Source organism: Lissotriton helveticus, chromosome 7 (assembly GCF_964261635.1).
Source record: "Lissotriton helveticus chromosome 7, aLisHel1.1, whole genome shotgun sequence".
In the NCBI taxonomy this organism is placed as follows: Eukaryota; Metazoa; Chordata; class Amphibia; order Caudata; family Salamandridae; genus Lissotriton; species Lissotriton helveticus.
In genome coordinates, this window is record NC_136068.1 from 1807344870 (window position 1) to 1807369135 (window position 24266).

Genomic DNA, 24266 nt, shown 5'->3' on the forward strand with positions numbered 1-24266 from the left:
GGGTAAAGCATTGCGTTGGTTGACCTTCTTTCTCCTTGCCTGCATCTTTTAAGTTGCGCAGCACCCGCATACTACTCAAAGTTGCCCGTTTATGGATGGGGTACCGCGGGGCTCAATACTGAGCCCCACCCTTTTCAGTCTGTACATTGGGCCCTTGGCAGGAATTGTAGATAAATACAAAGTGACCATCATATCTAATGCGGACGATACACAACTGATTGTCTCTCTAACCCAAGACTCGGAGGAAGCAGCCAACCAGTTTTCCTTTTGTCCAGGAAAGCTTGCGGCCTGGATGTCTAACAACTGCCTTAAATTGAACTTCAGTAAGACGGAGGTAGTGATCGTGGGGAAGGCCCCCTCTATCTAGACCTCGGCATGGTGGCACCAGATTTTGGGCCCAACCCCATTCCCCAAGGACAAAACTGAACGTTTCTGGTCTGGTATGACCCTACAGTCTCCTTTGAGAATCAAATCAAGAGGCCCTTTCATTCAAAATTAGCGCCTCTAAACCGGAAACCCTTAAAGGATTATTAATTTATCGCCCATCTGTCCTCTTTGCTAGAACTGGGTATTCAATCCAGGTATTTCACCATGCTCGGTGATTTGAACTTTCACCTGGAAACAATAGCTGATAAAGATACTCAGGAACTTCTAGATATCACATTGGATGTAGGTCTTCAACAGCTAGTCCAAGGCTCCACACAACTTGCAGGTCATACCTTGGACGGTGTGTTCACTTACAATCCAGCCATCTCTATTAAATCCATTCTCCCCCTTACGTGGTCCGATCACCATGCTGTCCTATTTCTTTAGGACCTGCCTGGTTCCATAACTACTAATACGGCTAGCACCACGCTCACTAGGAGAGCTTGGCACAATATTTATTCAGGTGTACTAGAAAGCCAGCTAGTACAAAGCATTGCTGTCTCAGAGGTGGAAGTGAAGGGATCAGCTAGAAGTTATATGACCTGTCTAGAATCTAATTTTACTAAACTAGCTCCTGTGACAGCGCAAATAGAAATAGAAAAACGCCATCTGCTCAATGGTTCTCTGAAGCTTTAAAACTAGATAAACAAGTCTGCAGGAGGCAAGAGAGAACATGGCGGTAAAACTATGATGCAGCTGAAAAAGAACAATATAAGCTCATCCTAGCGGGCTATAAGAAAAAAATTATTACTGAGAAGAGCCAATACTACACGCTGAAAATAGAGATGGCGGGCAAAGGAACTTTTTACAGTCATAAATAATTTGACGACTGTTGAAAAGGATGCTACTTTGAATTGAACTCAAGATTTCTGCAACACATTGGCCCAGGCTTTCAAATCGAAGGTTGATCAAATCTATGATCAATTTGCCTCACATTTTCCTAACAACACTGGCACAGAACAGGAAGTTAAGACCATAACGCCTTTTTCAAATTTTACCTCTACTTCCCAAGAGCAGATGGCTACCCTTTTCTTAAAGACCAAATCTGGCTCTCCGGATGATCCCTGCCCTCTGAGGATACAGCAATATATTAGCCATATCATCAGTCCCCAGCTATCTGGCATTGTTAATCAGATGTTCTCACAAGGAACGTTTCCAACACTGTGGAAACAGGCCTGTGTATTACCGTTACTAAAAAAGCCCAACCTTGGGGTAACGGATCCTGCAAGACTCCTGTTGCCTGCAAAAATATTCGAGAAAATTGTAAATATGGAACTCTCCACTTACATTTTAAGTAACAACGTCTTAGACCGCAGCCAATTTGGTTTCCGGTCATGCCACAGCATAGCGACAGCCCTACTTCAGACCACGGAGGAAATTCGCACTGCACTAGATGGTGGGGAGCAGCAGCTCTTATCCTCCTTGACCTGACCGCGGCATTTGATACTGTGAACCACAAATTACTGATAGAACGGCTGAAAACTATTGGTCTAGGACATGGGTACTCACAAACTTTCTCTCTGGGGCAAAATATACAGTGTGGTTTGTGGCTGAGGGCCGCACCGGTGGGGGCGGGGTCAGAGGGGGAGGGGGCCGGGCTAAAGCAAACAAAAATTGTAACCATGAGGTTAAACACAGGTCCCTGCAGCAGACACCTTCGTCCACTGAGCCATCAGACCCAGCATACACACATCTTTCTCTCTCTCCCTCCTTCTCTCTCTCTCCCTCTCTCTCTCTCCATCCCTCCCTCTGTCTCCCTCTCTCTCTCTCCCTCTCCCTCCCTCCCTCTGTGTCTCCTTCCCTGTCTCCCACTCTCCCTCTGTGTCTCCCTCCCTGTCTCCCACTCTCCCGCGGTGTCTCCTGTCTCCCACTCTCCCTCTGTGTCTCCCTCCCAGTCTCCCACTCTCCCTCTGTGTCTCCCTCCCAGTCTCCCTCTGTGTCTCCCTTCCAGTCTCCCACTCTCCCTCTGTGTCTCCCTCTGTGTCTCCCACTCTCCCTCTGTGTCTCCCTCCCAGTCTCCCACTCTCCCTCTGTGTCTCCCTCCTTGTCTCCCTCCCTCTGTGTCTCCCTCCATGTCTCCCACTCTCTGTTTCTCTCCCTCCCTTTGTGTCTCCCTCCCTCCCACTGTGTCTCCCTCCCTCCCACTGTGTCTCCCTCCCTGTCTCCCACTCTCTGTTTCCCCCCTCCCTCTGTGTCTCCCTCCCTCCCTCTCTGTCCTCTCACCTGTGTGTGTGTGTGTGTGTCAACCCTCAGCCCGGGCTGAGACAGCTTCCCCGGCCGCGCGCACACAGCCCCACCAAGTACTTCATGGGTCTTTAAAAGACCATTTACATGTTAATGAGGCTTTGTTGAATTTCACCTCTTAGGCCCCTGCAGCTCCCCTCCAGCTCCTTGTTGAGCGCAGTCTCACAGCGCTCAGACCAATCATAATACTGCACTACAACGTTTTGATTGGCTGCAGGGAGCCTAAGAGCCCTGGTGCTGCCTGTCTCCCCCAGAAGCCAGTAAGAAAACGCAGGAGAGGTGGCAGCCGGCCGGGAGATAAGTGATTTTGTTTAAACCATCTCTCACCCCGCCCCCCGCCCCTACTCCCCCGACCCACTGCTGCTTCCAGGTAGCAGCCGAAACTGCAGACACACACACACACACACATGTGTGTTTTTACTCTGACTTTGGGCTGTCTCTCACTGTTCAGTACTTGTTTGACTCCCAGCTAGGTTTGTGCTACCCAAGGTGCTCTCTCAATCCCAGAGAATCGTCATCGGAGGATGAGTTTCCTGATCAATTTGCAATCAAACCCATTTCCCTCAAACAGACACAACAAAAGTGAATGATCAAATATGCAAGGCAAGAGGCTTCCAATCTGTCCCAAAGCCAGAATGTAAAGGGGTTCAGCTGCACTGCCACCAAAGACCTGACCTGGGGCCAATTCGATCAATTCATCTCCTGCATGTAAATTGATCTCTGCCTTAAAAAAATGTGCAGGAATTTCCAACTGGAATTGTATATTCTTCCAACTTTTAGTTAGTAGGTAGATAGTTTAATCTTTGTGTTTCGTTGTGTGGGAAATGAATTTGATTTGGCATATTTTTAGATCTATTTATTTGAAATTATTTCCAGAAAACCACGTTCATCTCCTTGCTGCCACTTCAGAAATGTTTGCTACACATACATCGTCCAAACCTATCCTGATATTATTTACGTCGCGCGCAGTATTGTGGAATAGGATTCAAAATGGTCTTCAGCAACTTCAGGCTTAAAAGCGCTTTACCTTGAAAGCTATATTTGTTATGATAGTTTTGCGTGAAACAGAGGGATAAACAAATCTGGATATTGGGTTTGTGCATGTGAGGAGGGGTGAACGAAGCTGAAATATCAATGTTGTGCATTCTTAAAAAAAAAAAAAAACTTTCCAAAAGCCACGGATTTGGCATTTTTAGAAGAAAAAAACCCGAAAAATAGTATATGTAAAAATTCCACGAGTTGGTTATGCAGGGAAATATCCCACAAGACTTTTTTTCTAAGCCAAAGCTCCCGTAAAAAATAAATGGTGGTACAAAATGGACCCAACTGATATTTTGCAAGATATTTCACACTAACGTGAGAAACTTTACAGCTGTGTGGTGTTTGGTGCCTTCGGAGGCAGAATAGTTAATTTGTACAATCCTAATGATGAGGAGCTAGGGTCGGACCATCCAGTTTCATTTTATTTTTCGCCACTTTAAAGCTCCCTTTCGGGCATAAGGTGATTTGGAAAGTTTGGTAATGAGCCTCTTATTGCTTGGAGAGCGTGGGCTGATCACTCGTCACTGACAAAATGCAGTCTGTGGGAGAGCAGGAATTCGACTTCCAAAAGGAAGATTTAAACGTCCATCATTCCGAAGCCAGTAAACTGAGTACCAACAGCAGATCGAATTAGCATCTGTGCGGTATTTACCGCCGAACAGAACGTATTACTGCTACTACAATGGGAATCAATTCAAAAGCGGGTTCGAGACCAAAAAAGCGTGTCTCTGGTAACTCGGTTGGAAATACTGGTTATTTAACCTGCTCGAGTTAATACTCCGTGTCTCCATCCCTCCCTCTATGTCTCCCTCCCAGTCTCCCACTGACTCTGTTTCTCTCCCTCCTGCCCTCTCTCTGTGTCTCCCTTCTCCCTCCCTCTCTATCCTCTCACCTGTGTGTGTGTGTGTGTGTCAGCTCTCAGCCCGGGCTGAGACAGCTTCCCCGGCCGCGCGCACACAGCTCCATCAAGTACTTCATGGATCTTTCAAAGACCATTTACATGTTAATGAGGCTTTGTTGAAATTCACCTCTTAGGCCCCTGCGGCTCCCCTCTGACAATCACAGGAATCCCCCGGCCCCCTAGCGCTGCTGCGGCTGTATTTGCAACAATATTTAATTTATTTATTTTTAAACACATGTGTCTGCAATGTCCGCGGGCCACCCAGGAAGGCTTGCCGGGCCGCCACCGGCCCGCGGGCCGTACTATGAGTACCCCTGGTCTAGGAGGAAAGGCCCTGTCGCTTTTAACATCCTTTTTAGAAGATAGAACACAGATAGCGCAATTAGGCGTTTTTAAATCTTCACCTTTTATTCTGCCTTGTGGGGTGCCACAGGGCTCTTCCTTGAATGTCTTTATCTTCATTAGATTCAGCTTTCTTGTCTGTCACTCTGTTAGGAACACCTTCATAACTGGTACTTGGAATCTCATCTTTTTCATGAGTTATTTCTTCTTCCCTAGTTTCAGAATTTTCGTTCCTGCCTTCAGAGTTTCCAGAAATTTCTTCAGCTTTCTCCTCTTCAATTACCTTATCTTCACTTACTTCTGCGTTTCTTCTGGTGTCTAGCTTTACCAATTCTCGACCTTCAGATTGATCTTCAGAATCTGGTATTTACACAATCTCTCTTCCACTTTCACCTTCAGACGCAGAGCTAGTTTCTGATACTGCCAGATGTCGACTTTCCTGTCGATCTTCAAAATCTGGAGTCTTTCTGGTTCTGCTTGAGAATCAGAGTCAGTTGTACATTCACCATCGTATGGGTGTTCAGGTGCAGGCACACGGATGGAGTGACTAGCATGCTCTTCAGTCCAGCACACTTAACTGCAGTAGTGCTGACCAACATGACTTGACGTAGTTTCTGCCAACGAGGTACTAGGCAGTTTCTTCTTCGGTGCACTTTTACTCGAACCCAGTCTCCAGGGACTAAATCATGAGCCGGATTTTTCTCTTTAGGATTTGACTCAGTTCCCACCTGGTGGAGCACAGAAGTTACTACATCAGATAGATTTTTGCAGTAACCCAGATTTCATCTTCTTCTCTCTGTCTACATCCTGCTTTTAACCAGACATTCTTTTCCTCTACATCTGCCTCTTCCTGCATCTGTTTCACTTCCTGCCATGTTTCAACTACAGTGGTTAGCATTAAAGGACTCGGAACATGTTCTGTTTGTTTTTCTCTCTTAATTGAAATGTGATTTTTGGCACAGTGTTTGGCAATTGCATCTGCATAATTATTTCCACGAGTGATGTAATCTTCATTTCTTTTATGGGCTGAACACTTTACCACAGCAATCTTATCTGGAAGATTAATTACATCAATTAACATTTTCACAAACTCTGCATTTTTGATTGGTGTTCCCGCAGAGGTCAGATAACCTCTTTGGGACCAAAGCTGTCCAAAATCATGAACAACTCCATAGCCATACTGACTATCAGACACTATGGTTACTTTTACATCTTTTCCCAGTTTGCATGCTCGTATCAAAGCAATCAACTCCGCTACTTGAGCAGAATGAATTCCTTTCAAACCAGATGCTTCCAACACTTCCGCTACTGTACAAATGACATAAGCAGCACTTAAAATGCCATTCTCTGTTCTTAAACATGATCCATCCACAAACATCACAAAATCTGATTGAGGTAATGGTTCATCCTTAATATCAGGCCTTGGTTTCGAGCGGTACTCAAGAACATCCAGACATTTATGGTCAAGCTCACCTCTCACTTCCGCTTCAATAGTGTCAGGTAAAAGTGTGGAAGGATTAACATTCACACATCTGGCAATTGTCATATTTTCTGCTCCCAAAATTACTTTCTCATAATGGGTCAATCTACTGTTAGTCATGTACTGTATTTTTGCTCTTGTGAGGAGAATCTCCACTGAATGAGGTACATACACCCTCACAGGAAATCCCATCACAATTCTTTCACTCTGTTCCAAACTTACACTGGTTGCCGCTACTGCTTTCAGACATCCTGGCAAAGCCTTTGCAACAGAGTCCAAAACAGCTGAGAAATACGCAATTGGTTTTCTCAATTTTCCATGTCTCTGAATTAGCACCGGCAATGCACATCCTTCTCGCTCTCTACCGTACATTTCGAACACTTTTTCATAATAAGGCATTCCCAATGCTGGTGCTTCACACAGTTTTGTTTTCAGCTGCTCAAATGCTTCCATCTCAGTTTTGGTCAAAACTATTGTATCTCTTATGTCTGCTTTTGTCAGTCTCTGCAATTGTTTTGCAATTAATGAAAATCCACTAATCCACTGTCTACAGTAACCTACCATTCCAAGAAACATTCTCACTTGTCTTTGAGTTTTAGGTGGCTGCATTCCTTGTATCATCTTGATTCTCTCTATTGTGACTTGTCTGATTCCTTTTGCAATCTTGTGGCCTAAATATTGTACCTCTTTCTGACAAAATTGCAGTTTAGATGGAGACACTTTATGTCCCTCGTCTGCCAAATGATTCAACAATGCTACAGTATCATTTACACATGCATCTTTTGTTTTGGATGCGATCAAAAGATCATCTATATATTGTACTAATACAGACTCTCCAGGCATGTTCAAACTTTCTAGTGATTTCTTAGGCAATTGATTGAAAATCGATGGACTCTCAGTATACCCTTGTGGAATTCTACACCATGCTAAAATGCGATTTTGGAATCGGAATGCAAAAATTGGCTGACTTTCTGAATGCAATGGAACAGTAAAGAATGCATTGCACAGGTCAATTACTGTGTACCATTCTGCATCATGAGGAATTTGGTACAAAATCACTGTTGGATTCGGAACAATCGGACAACATGGGACAACAATTTTGTTAACCTTTCTAAGATCCTGCACAATTCTAAATGTTCCATTTGGCTTTTTCAATGCCATAATCGGTGAATTACAAGGGCTGGTTTCTATCTCTCTCTGAATTCCCTGCTCAATCATTTTGTCAATTACTGGAGTAATTCCTTCAATTGTTTCTGCAGTCATCTTATACTGAGGTATATTTGGATAACTTCCACCCTCTTCCACCCTCTTTTACTGTAACTTTTACAGGATCAACACCTTTCATTAATCCTATATCTTTTCCAGTAAAATCCCATACTTCTTCTTTCACCACTTCTTTCAATTCAACAGGAATCTTTTCTCGATCAAAAACAGGAAATAACTTACTCTGCTCTGCCTCAATCATGAGCATCGTCAATTTGTACAAACTGTCTTCATCTGGGGTCTGCAATTCTATGCCATCTGGTGAACAATATATGGCATAGTTCATTTTACACAGTATATCTCTTCTTAACAAATTAACAGGACTACTGTCATATAGCACAAATCGATGTATATCTTTACAATTTCCAATTTCTATCTCAACTGGTTCTGTCAAAGGGGTTTGTATCTGTTTATTAGCTACACCTATAACTTGGATACTGTCACCAGAGAGAGGAAGATTTTGAATTTCCACTGACCTAACAGTAACGGGTAGCACCAGTGTCCACTAGGAAAGTTATCTCCACATCATTCACTTTTCCGTTCACAAATGGAGCAGACTGATCTACCTCAAGAGTGACTCCAAGTACACACTCTTCTCCCTCCCTCAGGCACCGTCATAAGCTTTCATCTGACTCACTGCCACCTTCTTCTTGTAAACAATACTGAGGACACGCATTCACTCTTTGCGGTATTTTTACCTGCTCACCTCCGCTGAATCCTGTCTCTGCATTATATCTCTGCTGGTTTACACTGTTTGGCAGTGGCGGTTGTGGTACCTGACTTTGCTGATTTGCTATCTGCTGTTGTTGCTGTTGTTGATTTACCTCAAACTGCACCTGCAAATTCCAATGCCCTAACTTGCCTTAATTAAAACAAGGTGGCTTTTTCTTTAATTCATCTATGCTTCCCACTAACTTTGGTTTTCCCTTATAATTTCCTTAATTCCCTGCATTCTTATTTTTCCATTTGTACCACTTGTTGTTCTGCAACCTTCACTTGTGCCCACATGGCTTTCTCTTTCAGCTTTTTCTGTGTTGCATCAATTTCTTCACTACAATATTTTGCTTTTCTCAAAATATCATCAACAGTAGCTGACTGCCAACCTATTATACTGTGTTGAATCATATCTCCAATCTCTGGTCTTCATCCATACACAAATCTATATATAAAGTGGCTCATGTCCTTCTAATTTAATTCTTCATAGCCACTGTACTGTTTGAAAACTAATAACAATCTTTCATAAAATGAATGTACAGATTCTTTCGGCTCTTGTGTGGTTCTGTGTATTTTCACATAATCAGTTTCTTTTGAAGTATCCTATTTTTCAACCATACTATTACTTGCTCATATTTTCGCATTACATCTGGTGATGGAGCTCCTGTAACTTTATCTCTCACTAATTCTTCTCTTGGCCAATCTATAGCAATTTTACATTCTGTCCGTAAATCTGCTGGCACTACTATGTCAAACAATCCATCCAGATCAATCCATAAAACTTTTGACACTTTTACAAATCTGTCTACTTGTCGATACCATTCTACTGGTTTCTCTCTCAACCTCAAGAAATCATTTGTAAATGACAATATATCCTGCCAGGACCAAGGAACATGTACATATCCTCCTCCAGGTATTTCTCTCATGGGGCGTTCAGTCACCACTGCTTCCTTTTCCCTGACTGGAAAAGCTAAAGTAGATTTATCACTATATTCTTGTCTTTTTTTTGCCCATTTGAGTCTCCATTTGCTCACATCTCCCCATTTTCGCAGCAGCACAATTAATTATTTTATCTGACCTATTCTCCCAGCTGTATTCATATTCTCAATGTCTTTTTCTGCAAAGTCCACTCTGTATGATTTCTGCAACAATTTGAATTTTGAAACTTCCACTCCTTTTACACATAAACATAAGCTCATTATCCTGGTAGGTTTTTAATCTATCTGTTCCAATTCTTCCAAATATTAATTCTTCCATATCTACTTTTAACTTTGCTACATCTAATACTTTTGGTTCATTTTCTTTCAATTTAAGTGTTTTAATCCTATCACTCAATTCTTTTTCTGACGGTACTACAGGAGTTTGTATCAAATCTATTTTATCTAAACTTTTCTCTGGTGTTGCAGAGTCAGATTCTGCACCAATTGGGTAACTGTATAATGAACTTTGGTTAAGAGTCAATTCGTGTGGATTTACATTAATAGTCCGATTTATTGCTGACAAATCAGGATAAATATTTCCACTCACTTTTTGCAAACCTTGTTGTAACGGAATTGTCAGGCTTGGTTCTTTTATTCTCTGATTTTCAAACACTGGTATTACCGGTCCTACCGTTACAGGGACAGTTACTGCTTCCATGTTTTTAGTAAGGTTCTGAATCAATTCATGTGCAGAACGTTCATAACCAGAAAAACTTGGTTGCACATCACTTCAGATTTCACTACTTTGCACAATTTTGTGTGTCATTCGTTTGTACAGGAGTACCTGCAATTCTAGCTTCCACAACAGGAGTATTTGGAATATATCTAACTTCTACTCTGTCTGGCACATCTTTCAAATTTGAATATTGTCTTGGGGTTTCACTATTTCTCTCATTTGCAGATGGGGCACTTGGAGTAGTCCATAAAGAACTTGGCTGGTACGGAAGCGGTCTCCTATTTAATATTTCTTCTAATACAGGATCTTCTGATTCACTATCAGCATAATTTTGATTTGTGGTCTCTATATTCTTTTTCTTTTCTGTACATTTCCAACCCGCATATTCATCTACCAACCTAACGGGATACAATCCATCAAACATATTACTATTTCTCCATCGACGCATTCTACTCTCATGTGTTTCACCCCAAAAATCTCGTCCTCTACCCTTTGGTCTGAGATGTTTACATAATCTTTCACTCCCTTGATCATGAATCTCATCTTCCCATTCAACTAAAGCCTCAAATTGTGTCGGTCTAGGTCTCGGCTCAAGCTTCATCATTTTGTCTCTCAAATTTCGCAAAACTCCAAAATCAAACGATTCTTCCTCAGAAAAGGCCAAAACACCATCATCCTGAGTATATCTCGCCCAATTCTCTAACCAAATACGCGAATGATAACCATATTTTGATGACATATAAGAAGCAAGCGTTTTTGGCGGAGGAAGTAATTTTCCCTCTCTAGTCACAATTTCTTTGTCTTTTGTAAATGCATTCCTTAATTTCTTAAACCATGAAGGTTTCTTCTTCTCTTCTTCGTGATAGTAAGACATTTTTCAGTAATTCTCTGTCTTTCAAAAGATCGCGCACTTCCCTGTTTGCTGTCTCCGTACATCAACCTATAGCAGCGCGCTTCACACTATGGGAGAGGTGTGGCGCCGGGGCCAGGGCGACTGACGCTGGAATCTGGGGACCACGGTTCGATCCCCGGCTCCGGCGGCAGGTTAGCCCAGCACCATGTGACTCTGGGCAAAAGCTCGCTTAATCTTCCCGACGGCCCCCAGCGCCTAGAGACCCTTACGGGTGATTGTGCGCTTTACAAATGTGGACTTTACTTTACTATCGTAGAACACGATACGTTTTCTAAGGGCTTAACCAATCGCTTTGCTGCTTTTTCATGATGAACCTATCAGCTCCTACTTTGTCTTGGTCATGAGGACCAATCCCAGCATGGCACTTTTGACGTCACCAGCGCTTCGGCTTCTGCAGCGCTGATTAACCCTTCCCTTACAAGGATTTTTCAAGAACCCGTATTTACAAGGTATTTTACAAAATCAGTTATTAACTTACACAAAACAATTACACTAATCTGTTTCGCTAATAAAGTGATGGAATTTTCAATCGCACAAGTATTCTGTAACCGGGGTAGATGACGCTTATCTTCTCAGAATTTTTAGACTCGCCGATAAAGCAACACTACTGGCCTTACCCTTCTATCAGGCAATAACGAACTCGTTTCTCTAGGAAAGCATATAAAGAGATCTTTTTCACCTCCTTAGAGACAATCACAGAGTTTCACTTAAACGCATATTGCAATTCCATTTACACACGTTCATACAGAAATCCCTTTCTCAAATATACATGAACTCTGTGTTACCAGTAGGCAGCACTCCCGTCTAACCCACCACAGAATTCCTCTATCGTTAGTAAAGTAGACGCCACTCCTTTACCCTTCTATCAAGCTCCAGTTAAGTCCTACTATTTTCTTCAGCGATACGTTTTAGTCAGGATACGCAATGATCCCTATGCTTGAAAGCTGAGATTTCATAGACTGCCTTTGCTATACATTTATACTTTCACACCTAATGTCCCTAAACAGTGATATGCGATGATACCATCTCAGTATATGACAATACTACTTCTTTGAAACAGACCAATGCACTGTACATCAAACTCTATATAATACTTTATACATAATCCTAGCTAATTTCCTTAGCAACCACTACTCTGCTACCAAGATATAACTGCTACAGCGGGACTCCAGAAATAAATTCTAAAACACCATGGCCATTTCTCCAAAACCTCAGAATCACATTCAACAGTGGGGCCCATTACACTGCATACTTACTCTGTTCATTTAATTCAGCTTCAAAGATTTGGCCAACAACCCAGGAGTCCTACTATAACATTGGAGGAGTGTCTAAACCTATTTAACTATTTATTATTTACACCTACAATTTAAAACATGTTACCATGGTTTCTTTAAAAACCTTTTTATTCAGACACACCACCATAATGGCATTGGATCTGCTAGAACAAAAATTAGGCGTAGGAAGAATCAAAGACCAGCTTTTACTTCTTCATTTATCTAATTTTCATTCAAAAGCAAACTTTTAGTATGTCCAACATTTAGGCATTTAGCAATTCTTTTATTCATTAAATCTTAACTTCATTTCAGAAAATGATCATTTATTTTAAAGCTCAGAAATAGACATTTTATTTAGAAAGTTCAGCAAAAGTTTTAGTAAAGAACAGATAGTTTCAATTCAATCTCTCTTAACATCCCTAACTAACACCCACATCTTATCCTAACAGTCCTGCAAAATAGTTAGAGTCTCTTACATCCAGAAATCGATCTTCAGTCCGGCAGCATCTCCAGAGGAAATCGAAAAGAGCGATGCCGCTAAGCAAAATCAGGGTTTTTTATACACTAATTGTCTAACTCTATCTATCTAAAAAGTAACTATCATCATAAATACGTGTTCTGATTGGCCAAATTTGGATAGATGAGCACTTCCTCCTCATTACAGCATGTTTTTCACGACGACTCAGCAGAAAAATAAAGGGTCTTTGTTTAAGACAGTTTGTGGCCTAGGCACTTCCTTAACTCGAAACATAAGCAAAAGTTCTCAGGATCCGAGCATTACATCGTCCATGCTTGGCACCCATCCTAGGTTCCGGAGCAACTCGACCTTGAACCTCCCATTTGAGCACAGTCAGCTCACTCGCTCTGGTAGTCTTTTAAATGAATATGCGCAGACCAATATTCGCTTGCAGTAATTCAAGGCGGCCATTTTCAGGCTTGCCTTACTGATGCCCGCTTCCAGAGTCAGGATGATGAACTGAGGGGGGGGGGAGGGTTTAGACATAACACCATTAAGCTATGAAACTCTCTTCTACTTGCTCTTAGGAAGATATCTTCTCTGCTTGAGTTCAGGAAACATTTTAAAACATGGCTTTTAAAAAATGTATTTCCATTTACAGTATGCGGTCCGTTAGCGCCTAGACACCTAAGGGTATTAGCGTGCTATAAAAATTGTTATAACATAACATTACAAGAACTTTGCTGGAAAATGCTTAAGGACTCTTCAGTCCTCTACAGCCAGGAAAACCCTTTTACATGCTCTAGTAACATCCTGGATGGACTATGGCAATATACTATACTTAGGAGCGGCACAAAGATCCCTGAATAAATTGCAACGCATTCAGAATGCGGCTGCACAATTGGTCCTAAACCTTCCCAGAAGAGCCTCCTTTGCCAGGGCCCTGGATACCCTCCACTGGTTGTCAGTGGATAAAAGGATCATCGACAAAGCAGTGTGGAGAAGATGTCCAAGTTATCTTCATCCCATGTTAACTCCACATTATCCCATCCGCAATTTGAGGTTGACTGGAGCACATCAGGTCAAAATGCCTATAGTCCAAAGTGTCAGAATGAGGGCATGCTCCTTTGGATATCTGGCAGCTAAAAAGTGGAAATCCCTACCACTTAACCTAAGAGCCTAACCGTCGGAGAGCATCTTCCATAAAGGTTTAAAAACCTGGCACTTCCAACCCTAATCTGAGTCTTAGCTTGAGGCCTCTGTTTATGTTTTATTTTTTGGTTTTCTTATCTGCTCTCTGTTCTCTTTTCAGGGGACTGGATACTAGTGTGGGGACACACCATTGGGTGTAACAGGTGCTCTATAAATGGAGTTATTATTATTAACCAAGAGACGGCCATTGCTGCGGCCCTCAAACCCTTTCAGAAACTCCCCAAAACCAACCACAATAAATGAACAGTTGACAACATTTACCATAGACACTGGTAGGTAGGAATGGCCACCCAATGGGTCTTTCCTTGGTTTTGGGAGTTTAGCCGCCACTACTTCCCTTCTAGATGGTGGGATGGATCCTAACCTCCAGGTCTTCAATCAATCAATCAATCGATTAAGCAATCAATTCGGTTTTGTATAGTGCTGCTAATCGCCAAATATGGAATCCAGGCATTTGCAGGTCCTGGAAGCCTCATTCGAACCTCCAGGTCTTAAGGGCCCTTCAGAATTCCATAAGTGAGGTGAAGGTCTGGAGCTGTGCGAGGAGGCAGCTCCAGGTCTTTGTTGTGGGGTAGGAGAAGAAGTGTCTTCCACTTTTGCTTCTGTAGGTGCGGAGAGTGTGGGCAAGTGAAACAGAGGTGGGGCATACACTTCCTGATGGTTGGTGGAAGTTTGGGCAGGTTAATGTAGGCAAGTCCTTGGTTGTTTATAGCCTTGTGAGTGCAGAAGGTTAAATTGGCACCTGTTCTGTATGGGGAGCCAGTGGAAAACAGTGAACAATGTTCCCTCGAGACCTATATAGTGAAAATAGTACCACTTCTATACTTTTACTTTTGTTATTTTACACAGTATACGGCAACATCAACTTTTTTTCATTTGTATTTTTTATTCTGATATTTTTTATAAATTTTTCTGAGTACAAAAGTCACATTTATCAATTTATCATTTATAACATATACGTTTCCTGAAAATCATTTGATCAAATACACAATAATTCATTTAAGACAGTAAAAACATTTTTGTCTACCGTGCAGAAAGGAAAACATACTTGAATACACCAATAAACATAACCACACACAAACTCACTCATTCATACTACATTCACTCCTTTTTCTGCGTCTGAGGGATCGCAGATAGATACGCGATTTTTTTTATACGCAAGGTCGACGCGTTTCGGTGGTATAAAACCACCTTCCTCAGGACCTTCTGGCAGAAAAGACAAATACTCTTTGCACAAAAATAATCACTGCACGGTATAATATCTGTAACAATAAGAAAAATATATATTTGTAACATGCATTTTTACAGATTTAAACAACAAAATTTTTTTTTTTTTTAATCTAAGAACCACACTTTCAGTTGCCCTGTGTAGTCAAAACAGACCGACATTTCATTTTTACAAAAAAGATTCAATACTTTATTTCATGCATAATTGGCGCAACTCCAGTATGACAGTACCAATCCTTAGCTACATTCAATTATAGTTTGTCGAGATGTAAACCAACCTTAAAAAGAGTCATAGAAATAGAAAGAGAGAAAGAAGAGGAAAGATCTCGTAGACTTCCTATTTGGCTACACGCCTATCATTATAGAAGCTTAAATGTCATTTATATACTAGGATTATGAGAGTCCGATTTTACGCTAAATTCAAAAATTAGGTCTTACAAAAATGTGATCATCTTTTCTTACCCGCAATTTTTTGGAGTGGAGACCTGCTTCAGTCAGCTAGTCTCAACATAAACACACAAAGTTCTTGGGGCGAGCCTACATTAGGTTAGAAATTTGTTCTATATCAATGCATATTAATGAAAGATAGTAACAAATCTAAAAGCTGTTATACACTAAACCCAGCTTACCATGCCTTAAAAACATCTATTCTTTAATCATATGCAGACCTAGGGTTTTGTCTTTGGTTCTTCCTTTTTCTCAAAAAGCCAAATTATTCTGTAAAGAACCAACAGTATTTTCAGGCATATGTATAATTAACTAAAGATTATTAATTAGAGAAGAAGACTCTAATACTAACCTTTTTGTCGCTCTCGTGTCCACAAAATTAGGGGCTTCCTTTTGTAATTATTGTATTCTGATAGATGTATTGTATCTGTAAATAACAGAATAATAACCCTTTAATCGAGTGTGTCCTGAACTGCAGTCTGTTTCTTAAAATCGGCTTAAGAATTTGTTAGCCTATGACTTCCCATATATATCCGCATGCTTTAATATTAACGAGTGATAGTACCCCCCGTAAATTTGGAAGAACAGCGTCACTCTCTTTCCCTCGATTGTAATGAAGTAAAATTTAGAACTGGCTTACTAGCTTTTTGCGCGTTGTTGTACTTCCCGAAACCGTTGATATCTCCTCTTCACCTTCTCTTATATCTATTATTTGCAATGTTATTTCTTTTAGGTTGAACACGTCTGTCCTGATTTTAAGTCGCTGTAATCAATAATAGGATATCAGATTTAGTCACTACTCAGGTACAATCTATCTCTTTATTTGGTGAAAAAGCGTGTTGGGCTAGCAGCCTGCCATTTGAATTTAGTATTAAACGGACCTCTTACACTCGGATAGACATGGGGGCAGAACGTCCCCCTACACTCAACTCATATAACTTGGGCCATGAAACATCCTATTTTAATTTTGGGTTAAAGGAATCCCCTAATGTCCCCGTTAGACTTGGAGCCAACGCATTGCACTCTCTAACCATGCTTTACCGACCCGAAGTTAGAATTGACTTACCAGTGCTCAAAATCCCGATTCCAAAGGTGTATCTTCATCACAACGCGCGGACCGAAGAAACTATCGTTCGCATTTCTTTTTAAATACCCGTCGGATGGCGCCAAAGTGTTTTTAGTCATGTGACCACCATATTGGTCGCCATTGTTAAGTGGTTTTCAAGCACAAGCCTGCCTTCGTTTGTTGAAATAATTTTATTATTTTTGGTAAAAGAACCGTTCTTTTGGTCCTCATTTCGTATTTAATCAAACACACAATGGAAAAAAGTTTTTTTTGGGAACTATCGTGCTATTGAAAACAGTTACGATATGTATCTGATGTGGGTCACGTGATCGCAGATCTGGCCGCCATTGTTAAGTGGTAGCTATTCTACAATAATTTTATGCTGAAATCACCCCTTTAGTCAAACATCACATATAGATTTATCAGTCATCCTACCGATTTGTCGTGGTGTAAGATTGTACATCTATTTATTCTTTATTGTTTGTCCGTAGGTCTGGAAGGTCTGACCTACCACTTCTGGGGCGAGACAGATTGTTTCAGCGCCATTGCTAAGTGGTGTAGGTACCTCGACGACGGGCCAAGCTACAGTAAACCACAAAGCGTGAATAACTCCAATCATTACCGTATTTATAACGGAATCAGCGCGTCTATCTCTGCATGCCAATATATACAGGAACCCTGAGTTACAATAATGGACAAAACCATAAAAGGTATTTTACAAGGTTCTATTTAAAATAGTTTACTCACTATATGTGATGCAAATAAGGAATCACAAGTCCAAAGCCTTATGAACCTATCATGGCTACTCCCTGCATTATATATAGTCTTAACCACGCAACCTATTTGGCCCATTTTGTTGTAATGCCTTACTATCTTTTTATACTAATCATATTGGCCTATTCTGTCACATACCACGATATATTTTCATTGAGGCCTTTCTTGACACTATCAAAGAAAAAAATCCAATAACATTCTCTTTTCTTCCTTGTTCTCTCAAGTGATTCCCCTTTCCTGCATTGAATTTTTTCTAAAATACACCATTTGAGTTCTATTTCCTTGTGCTTTAAATCCAAACAGTGTTGGGTTAAGGGGGCTGTTATTTTACTGGTTCTCACTGACGATTTATGCTCACTAAATCGTTGTCTAAATTCTCGTCCTGTCTCGCCTATGTATGGAAGGCCACAGGGGCAGACAATATAATAGACGATGTTCTTACTTCGACAGTTCGTGAATGATTTTAAAGAGATAGTTATATTGTTGTGTTGGAGGTCATTCCCAACAATCGCGGAATCACATGCGTGGCAATTGCCACATCTATGATTCCCTCGAATGATGTCGCCACTTGTCAGGGTGGTTTGTTTCTCAGCTGAGTTATTCCTGGGTCTAGTGTGGACCAGCCGGTCTCTAAGATTCCGATTTCGCCTATATGTGACCAATGGTTTTTCTAAGGTGGTTTCGTTATCTACTTCAAGAATACGCCAGTTTTTGTTAATTATATTCTTTATTTTATAGTTGAGAGTAGAGTGATTTATGACACAAACGATCTTATCCTGAGTTTTGTCTCTCTTGTTTTTGAGTAGGGCATCTCTGTCATAAAATCTCGCCCTTTTAAACGCTTGGCGGACTAATCTGTGTGGGTATCCCCTTTCAGTTAGACGCTCTCGTAAAGATATACTGTGGTAATCATAATCAGCAAGGGAAGTACAATTGCGTCGGGTGCGAAGGAATTCCCCGAAGGGGATAGAGTCCTTCTGGCAGTGAGGGTGAAAACTCTCAAACTTTAAAATGGTGTTTTTCGCAGTAGGTTTCCGAAAGAGACTTACTTTCAGATGACCATCACAACCTTCAATTACAATGTCCAAATATTCAACTCTTGTGTCACTGTAATTCGAAGTGAATTTAAGATTATTGTCACTGGCATTTAACCATTTGATATATTCTTCCAGTTGAGTTTCATTACCATGCCATATAAAGAATATATCATCTATGAAACGTCTCCATTGCGAGACGTTCTCATAGAAAGGGGCATCTATATTATAGATATTCTTTATTTCCCATTCGCCCATGTATGTATTAGCCACAGATGGGGCACAAGAAGCACCCATACTGGTACCCTTTATCTGTTTAAAAAGGGTTCCCTCAAACTCAAAAAAATTGTTCAAAAGTACAATTTCCAGACACTGAATGATAAATTCATCTGGCCTGTTATTGGGATATCTTTGTAGCAACGCTGTGACTGCCTGTAACGCTTGATGTTGAGGAATGTTGGTATATAATGCCTCAACATCAAGCGTTACTAGGATGTCTGTCACAGGGTTGAAGGCCAAGCCTTCTATTTTGTTGATCATATCACCTGTGTCCTTTACGAAGGAATCGTATCTCTGAGTCAAGGGGCAGATAAATGTATCTACATATTTAGATAGTGGCTCAGTATTTGAACCAATTGTTGAAATGATTGGGCGTAACGGGGGATCAGTTTCACTTTTGTGTGTCTTTGGAAGACCGTACATTGCCGGAGTAACAGGGCAGGTTTTGTTGAGAAATTGAAGTTCTTTGTCACATATATAGCCATTAGAAAAGGCTTCCTGGGTCATTTCTTTAATTTGACCGCTCAGTCTGTGCATTTCTCTGACATTAGCCGGTCTGTAGTGATCTATATTTGCTAGCATTGCTCTCATTCTGGTATTGTAGTCAGGTTTATCGAACACCAATATCCCACCACCTTTATCACAAGGTTTTATTACTATTTCGCTGTTATTGGCAAGGTTCTTTAAGGCTAGATTTTCCTGTCTGGTAAGATTGTATTTATACTTCTCAGGTCTTGTTAAGAGTCTACTAATATCTGTCAGAACTTGTTTTTCGAAAATCTGTACCTCAGGGCCAACCATATCTAAGGTGGGGGAGAATATAGATGGAGGTTTACACCTGGATAGATTATCTTCATCTTCAGTCAAATCTCTACCTTCAAAGAATTTTTTTAATCTAACCTTTCTAAAAAAGGCATGGAGGTCAACATGTAATTTGAATTTGTCTAGAGTTGAAAAAGGGACAAAAGAGAGGCCTTTACTCAGAACTGAGGATTCTTCTTCTTTCAGCCTATTTGAAGATAAATTGTAAATTGGAAGAATATCTGTGGCCCTATTATATTCTCCTGTTCCCTCTACCACCAGTACTGTTGATTCCTGGTCTTCACATACCGTTGTTGTGGTTGTGGACTCGAGGTGTGTGGGCCTCCATTGTGCGATTGCCAATGGACCTGCTTCCCCCTGTACGGGCCCCTTGATAAAAAACCCCTGTTGTAGTAGTTACGTTGTCCCTGTCTTCCTCTAAAAGGCCCAGGATTATATCCTCCTCTACTTGGACCAGGGTGAGAGAAGTTGTCATTGTCGGACCCTGATGAACCAGTATCAGAGAAGTTCGTGTAGTTTTTCTTATAAGTGGCATTTGGTGGATATTCATTAGGGTTATTAGCTTGAAAATAACTTGGGTTCAAGTAAGGATAGATTTTCTCCTTAGAGAACCACCTCACATCATTTTTTAGTTTTTCTGTCTTTTTATTAGTTAGGTAGATGTCAAAATCCTTCATCTCTGTCTGTATCTTATCTAGTCTGGCTTTAGCATCTTCCACTGCGTCTGAGGAATTAAGCTTGTCTTCGAGTTTCTGAATTTCATCATTTAGTGTGATCAGAATGTCCCTAGCGGTCTCGATGATTAATAACATCCAATCTCTGGAACAACGATTGGATATTAGGGACCAGCGCTCAAGAAATTTGCGTATTTCAACAAATAAGGCTGGTGCGTTCCTGACTCTAAGGCCTGATGGTATAACCCCTGCTATTAGGTATTCTCTCATATAATGGGCATGTGATTCAATTCGTCTCGCTCTCTTCCTAAGGTTTAGTAGGTTTTGCCATTCGCTGTTATCACCTAATGTGTTACTTGTGGTGCTGTTGGTATCCACTACATGACCCAGCAGAGAGCTAAAATCTGCATCCGTAAACCCAAAGGTTTCTAGTTTATCCATGATATGCAGTTCCTACAGAGGAAGGTACTTTTATTTCTCCCTATCTTATATTATTGCAGGTAAAGAAAAGAGAAGAAAAGAGAATAGTCCAAAAGAAAAATGACTCTATTTACAAGTAGAAAGAAAAGAAAAGGCACTGCACCAGAGGTATACTCCAAAATGCCAGAGTGAATTATATCCTCGTCATATGATCCAACAAACAAATCCCACAGTTGAACAACCGTGAATGTATTAACATATATATGGGACCCCCTCTATATTTACTTCGCAGGTCAGGGAACAAGAGGAGCAACAAAAGCAAAAAACAGTGAACAATGTTCCCTCGAGACCTATATAGTGAAAATAGTACCACTTCTATACTTTTACTTTTGTTATTTTACACAGTATACGGCAACATCAACTTTTTTCATTTGTATTTTTTATTCTGATATTTTTTATACATTTTTCTGAGTACAAAAGTCACATTTATCAATTTATCATTTATAACATATACGTTTCCTGAAAATCATTTGATCAAATACACAATAATTCATTTAAGACAGTAAAAACATTTTTGTCTACCGTGCAGAAAGGAAAACATACTTGAATACACCAATAAACATAACCACACACAAACTCACTCATTCATACTACATTCACTCCTTTTTCTGCGTCTGAGGGATCGCAGATAGATACGCGATTTTTTTTATACGCAAGGTCGACGCGTTTCGGTGGTATAAAACCACCTTCCTCAGGACCTTCTGGCAGAAAAGACAAATACTCTTTGCACAAAAATAATCACTGCACGGTATAATATCTGTAACAATAAGAAAAATATATATTTGTAACATGCATTTTTACAGATTTAAACAAACATTTTTTTTTTTTTTTTTTTTTTTAATCTAAGAACCACACTTTCAGTTGCCCTGTGTAGTCAAAACAGACCGACATTTCATTTTTACAAAAAAGATTCAATACTTTATTTCATGCTTTATTTCATGCATAATTGGCGCAACTCCAGTATGACAGTACCAATCCTTAGCTACATTCAATTATAGTTTGTCGAGATGTAAACCAACCTTAAAAAGAGTCATAGAAATAGAAAGAGCCAGTGGAGTCATTTGCAGAGGGGTGTGATGTGGATTCACTTGCAGAGTGGTGTGATGTGAGTTTGGTGGGAGAGGTCAAGGATGAGTCTGTCTGCGGTGTTGTGTTTTTAAAAAATCTCTGTATGAGGTGTGCAACGATTCCTACTTAGAGAGCGTTGCCATAGTTAAGTCGGCTGGTGGTGAGAACTTGTGTCACTGTGCATCTCATGCACACAGGTAGCCACTTGAAGTTCTTCCACAGCATGCGTAGAGAGAGGAAGCAGATGGATGAAGCAGCATTGATCTGTAAGATCATGGTAAGCATGTTATGGATGATGATTCAGATGTTTCTGGCATACTCTACGGGTGTGGGTCACAGGTTTAATGGCTGCCAAAAGTTGTTTCTTTGCTTTGTAATGCTACCAGCTAGTAGACTACTGATCAGAGCATGTTTTATTCAATGGGAAGCCCTTCTCCCCTTGGTGTTTTGACTTAGTTCAATAGTGCTATCATTTTTTTTACAGTCCCTAAACTATTTTGCCTACTTTTTACCTGTTAAAAAGCAAGGACAGCATTTGTCATTCTTTTCCTTCATCATCATGTTTCCTATAGATTGTCTGTAGTCATTCCAATAATTCTTGGTTCTTTTGCTTTGACACTATTTTGGGGGCTGCATCAGATTATCTATCTTTAATAGTTCTTTCTAAAATTGGTTGGGAAAATTGTTCCTGAGTCTAAAGGTTGTGTTCATATATTTAACCCTGATGGTGTCTTTGAATGCCTCCCAAGGACTGTTTTAGAGTCCACAGTCCCCTTGTTGAGATTAAAAAATGTGTCTGTACCCCTCCAAACTTCCTCACAGAAATAAATGTCATCATTCATGTCATTAGTGATGTCACTGACCATGTCATGAGTGATGTAATATGTGAGGTCATAAGCAATGCATTGCAAGGGCGCAAGTTATAGTTAGCTCAGCCAAATATGACAGTTGAATTTCACAGTTTTTTATGAGTGAAATTATAATGTCCCTGTAACCTTTGTTTTTTTAGTGAGATTCAATGTTTTTTTATTCCATTTCCTAACTATAACGTCTCTGTAACCTTTGGTATATTCTGGATTTATTTGTACATATATATTCACTAAGAAAACTAACTGGGAGGTTATATTTAGGAAATAGAATTTAAAAAACCATACAAATTTCAGAAAAAAAGATAAAGGTTACAGGGAGGATTTTACTCATACAAAACCAGTGAAATTCAGCCGTGATAGTTAGCTGAGTTAACTATTATTCACACCCCCGCAATTAACTACTTATGACCTCATATCACTCATGACATGGACATGGTCAGTGACATCAAGCCCTCCAGTAATTCCCACACAGCATGATTGCTGAGTTATGATAGCAGGCCTGGTGTGCTCTTGGTTGGGGGATGAAGTCACCTTCTCTGCTGAGGGTCTTAGGTGCCAACTACCACTCCTGTTATCTCCAGTAAGCCCCACACAGCTGGATTGCTGATAGGTGTCAAGAAGCAGTACCTGGAATTCCTGATTCCGTGGGAGCGAATGACCGAAGGTGCTGTAGGTAAATTCTTCCCAACTCCCCTACGCCTCTATCCCAGAGAATTCTGGGCTTAGAGAGGAGGGGGAAAGGGGAAATGGGAAAAAACAAGTGAGACTGCCACACTGATTACCTCAATGCTATTGTTCTGGACTGGGAGGGCACACCTGTAACAATAAGCAAATGATTAACTACAGTTCTAGTTTTCCAAACTATACTTAGTGTTTTTTCCTTCCCGACCCTAGACTAAGCTTTACCTGTATGTGTGTGGTAATTTGCCTCTCTCTATGCTGTGCATGTATTCAATATTATATACTCCATAAACAGTTGAGTATTTAAGTAAATGACCAGCAGTAGTAATGGTTTGGGTTATCTTTCTCTTGTAGATTCTTCAACTGGATCAGCAAACCCCTCAGTGACTCATGGTAAGTAAAAATATATATATATATTTCTATCTACTGAGAGTTCGATTACAGAACGTAAAAAAAAAGGAACTGTCTCAAAGGCTCTGTGCAGTTAGGAGTTAGTAATTCCAAAAATAAAGGTTTAATAGAAGTGCATGCAACGTGGAGTCAGTAGTGAACTAGGGAAAAGATCACCATTTACTTCAGGTCCCAAATAGAAATATCCTTATTTAGTCTCATCAGGAAGTCACATGTGCAGTCTCTGAGGTGCAAGAGTTTTAGAAGCAGATAATTGATTTCACTCGCAAAGAATTAAAAAAAAACAAGGACAAACGCATACTAACTTCAGTGCTGGCCTTCAAAATATCGGAGCTGGGAGAAAACGAAGTGACAAGGGTACCTGGCTGGAATTTCTGAGACAACTGAATTTCCACTAGCAAAGAAAATATACTGAGAAGCGAGTCGGAAATCAGTCTCAAATCTTCCGCTACAGATTACCGCTGAAAACTCCAAGACTTCACAGAAATACTCAAGGAGATGGCTGACGAGA

The 24266-nt window shown here is 40.6% G+C and overlaps 2 protein-coding genes across 6 annotated transcripts in view; one reads left to right on the plus strand and one right to left on the minus strand.

Annotated features, from left to right (window-relative positions):
- LOC144770793 (uncharacterized) overlaps nucleotides 1-24266 on the minus strand; it is a 315531-nt gene that overhangs the window by 124156 nt on the left and 167109 nt on the right. The gene's annotated exons all lie outside the window — the stretch shown is intronic.
- The window catches only part of LOC144770792 (phospholipase A2 inhibitor 25 kDa subunit-like), a 248743-nt gene that overhangs the window by 24660 nt on the left and 199817 nt on the right, over nucleotides 1-24266 (plus strand). For all 3 annotated transcript variants that reach the window (XM_078655547.1, XM_078655549.1, XM_078655548.1), the window contains exon 2: nucleotides 23699-23737. In XM_078655547.1, coding sequence (XP_078511673.1) covers nucleotides 23699-23737 — 39 coding nt within the window. The remainder of the gene's footprint in view (nucleotides 1-23698; nucleotides 23738-24266) is intronic.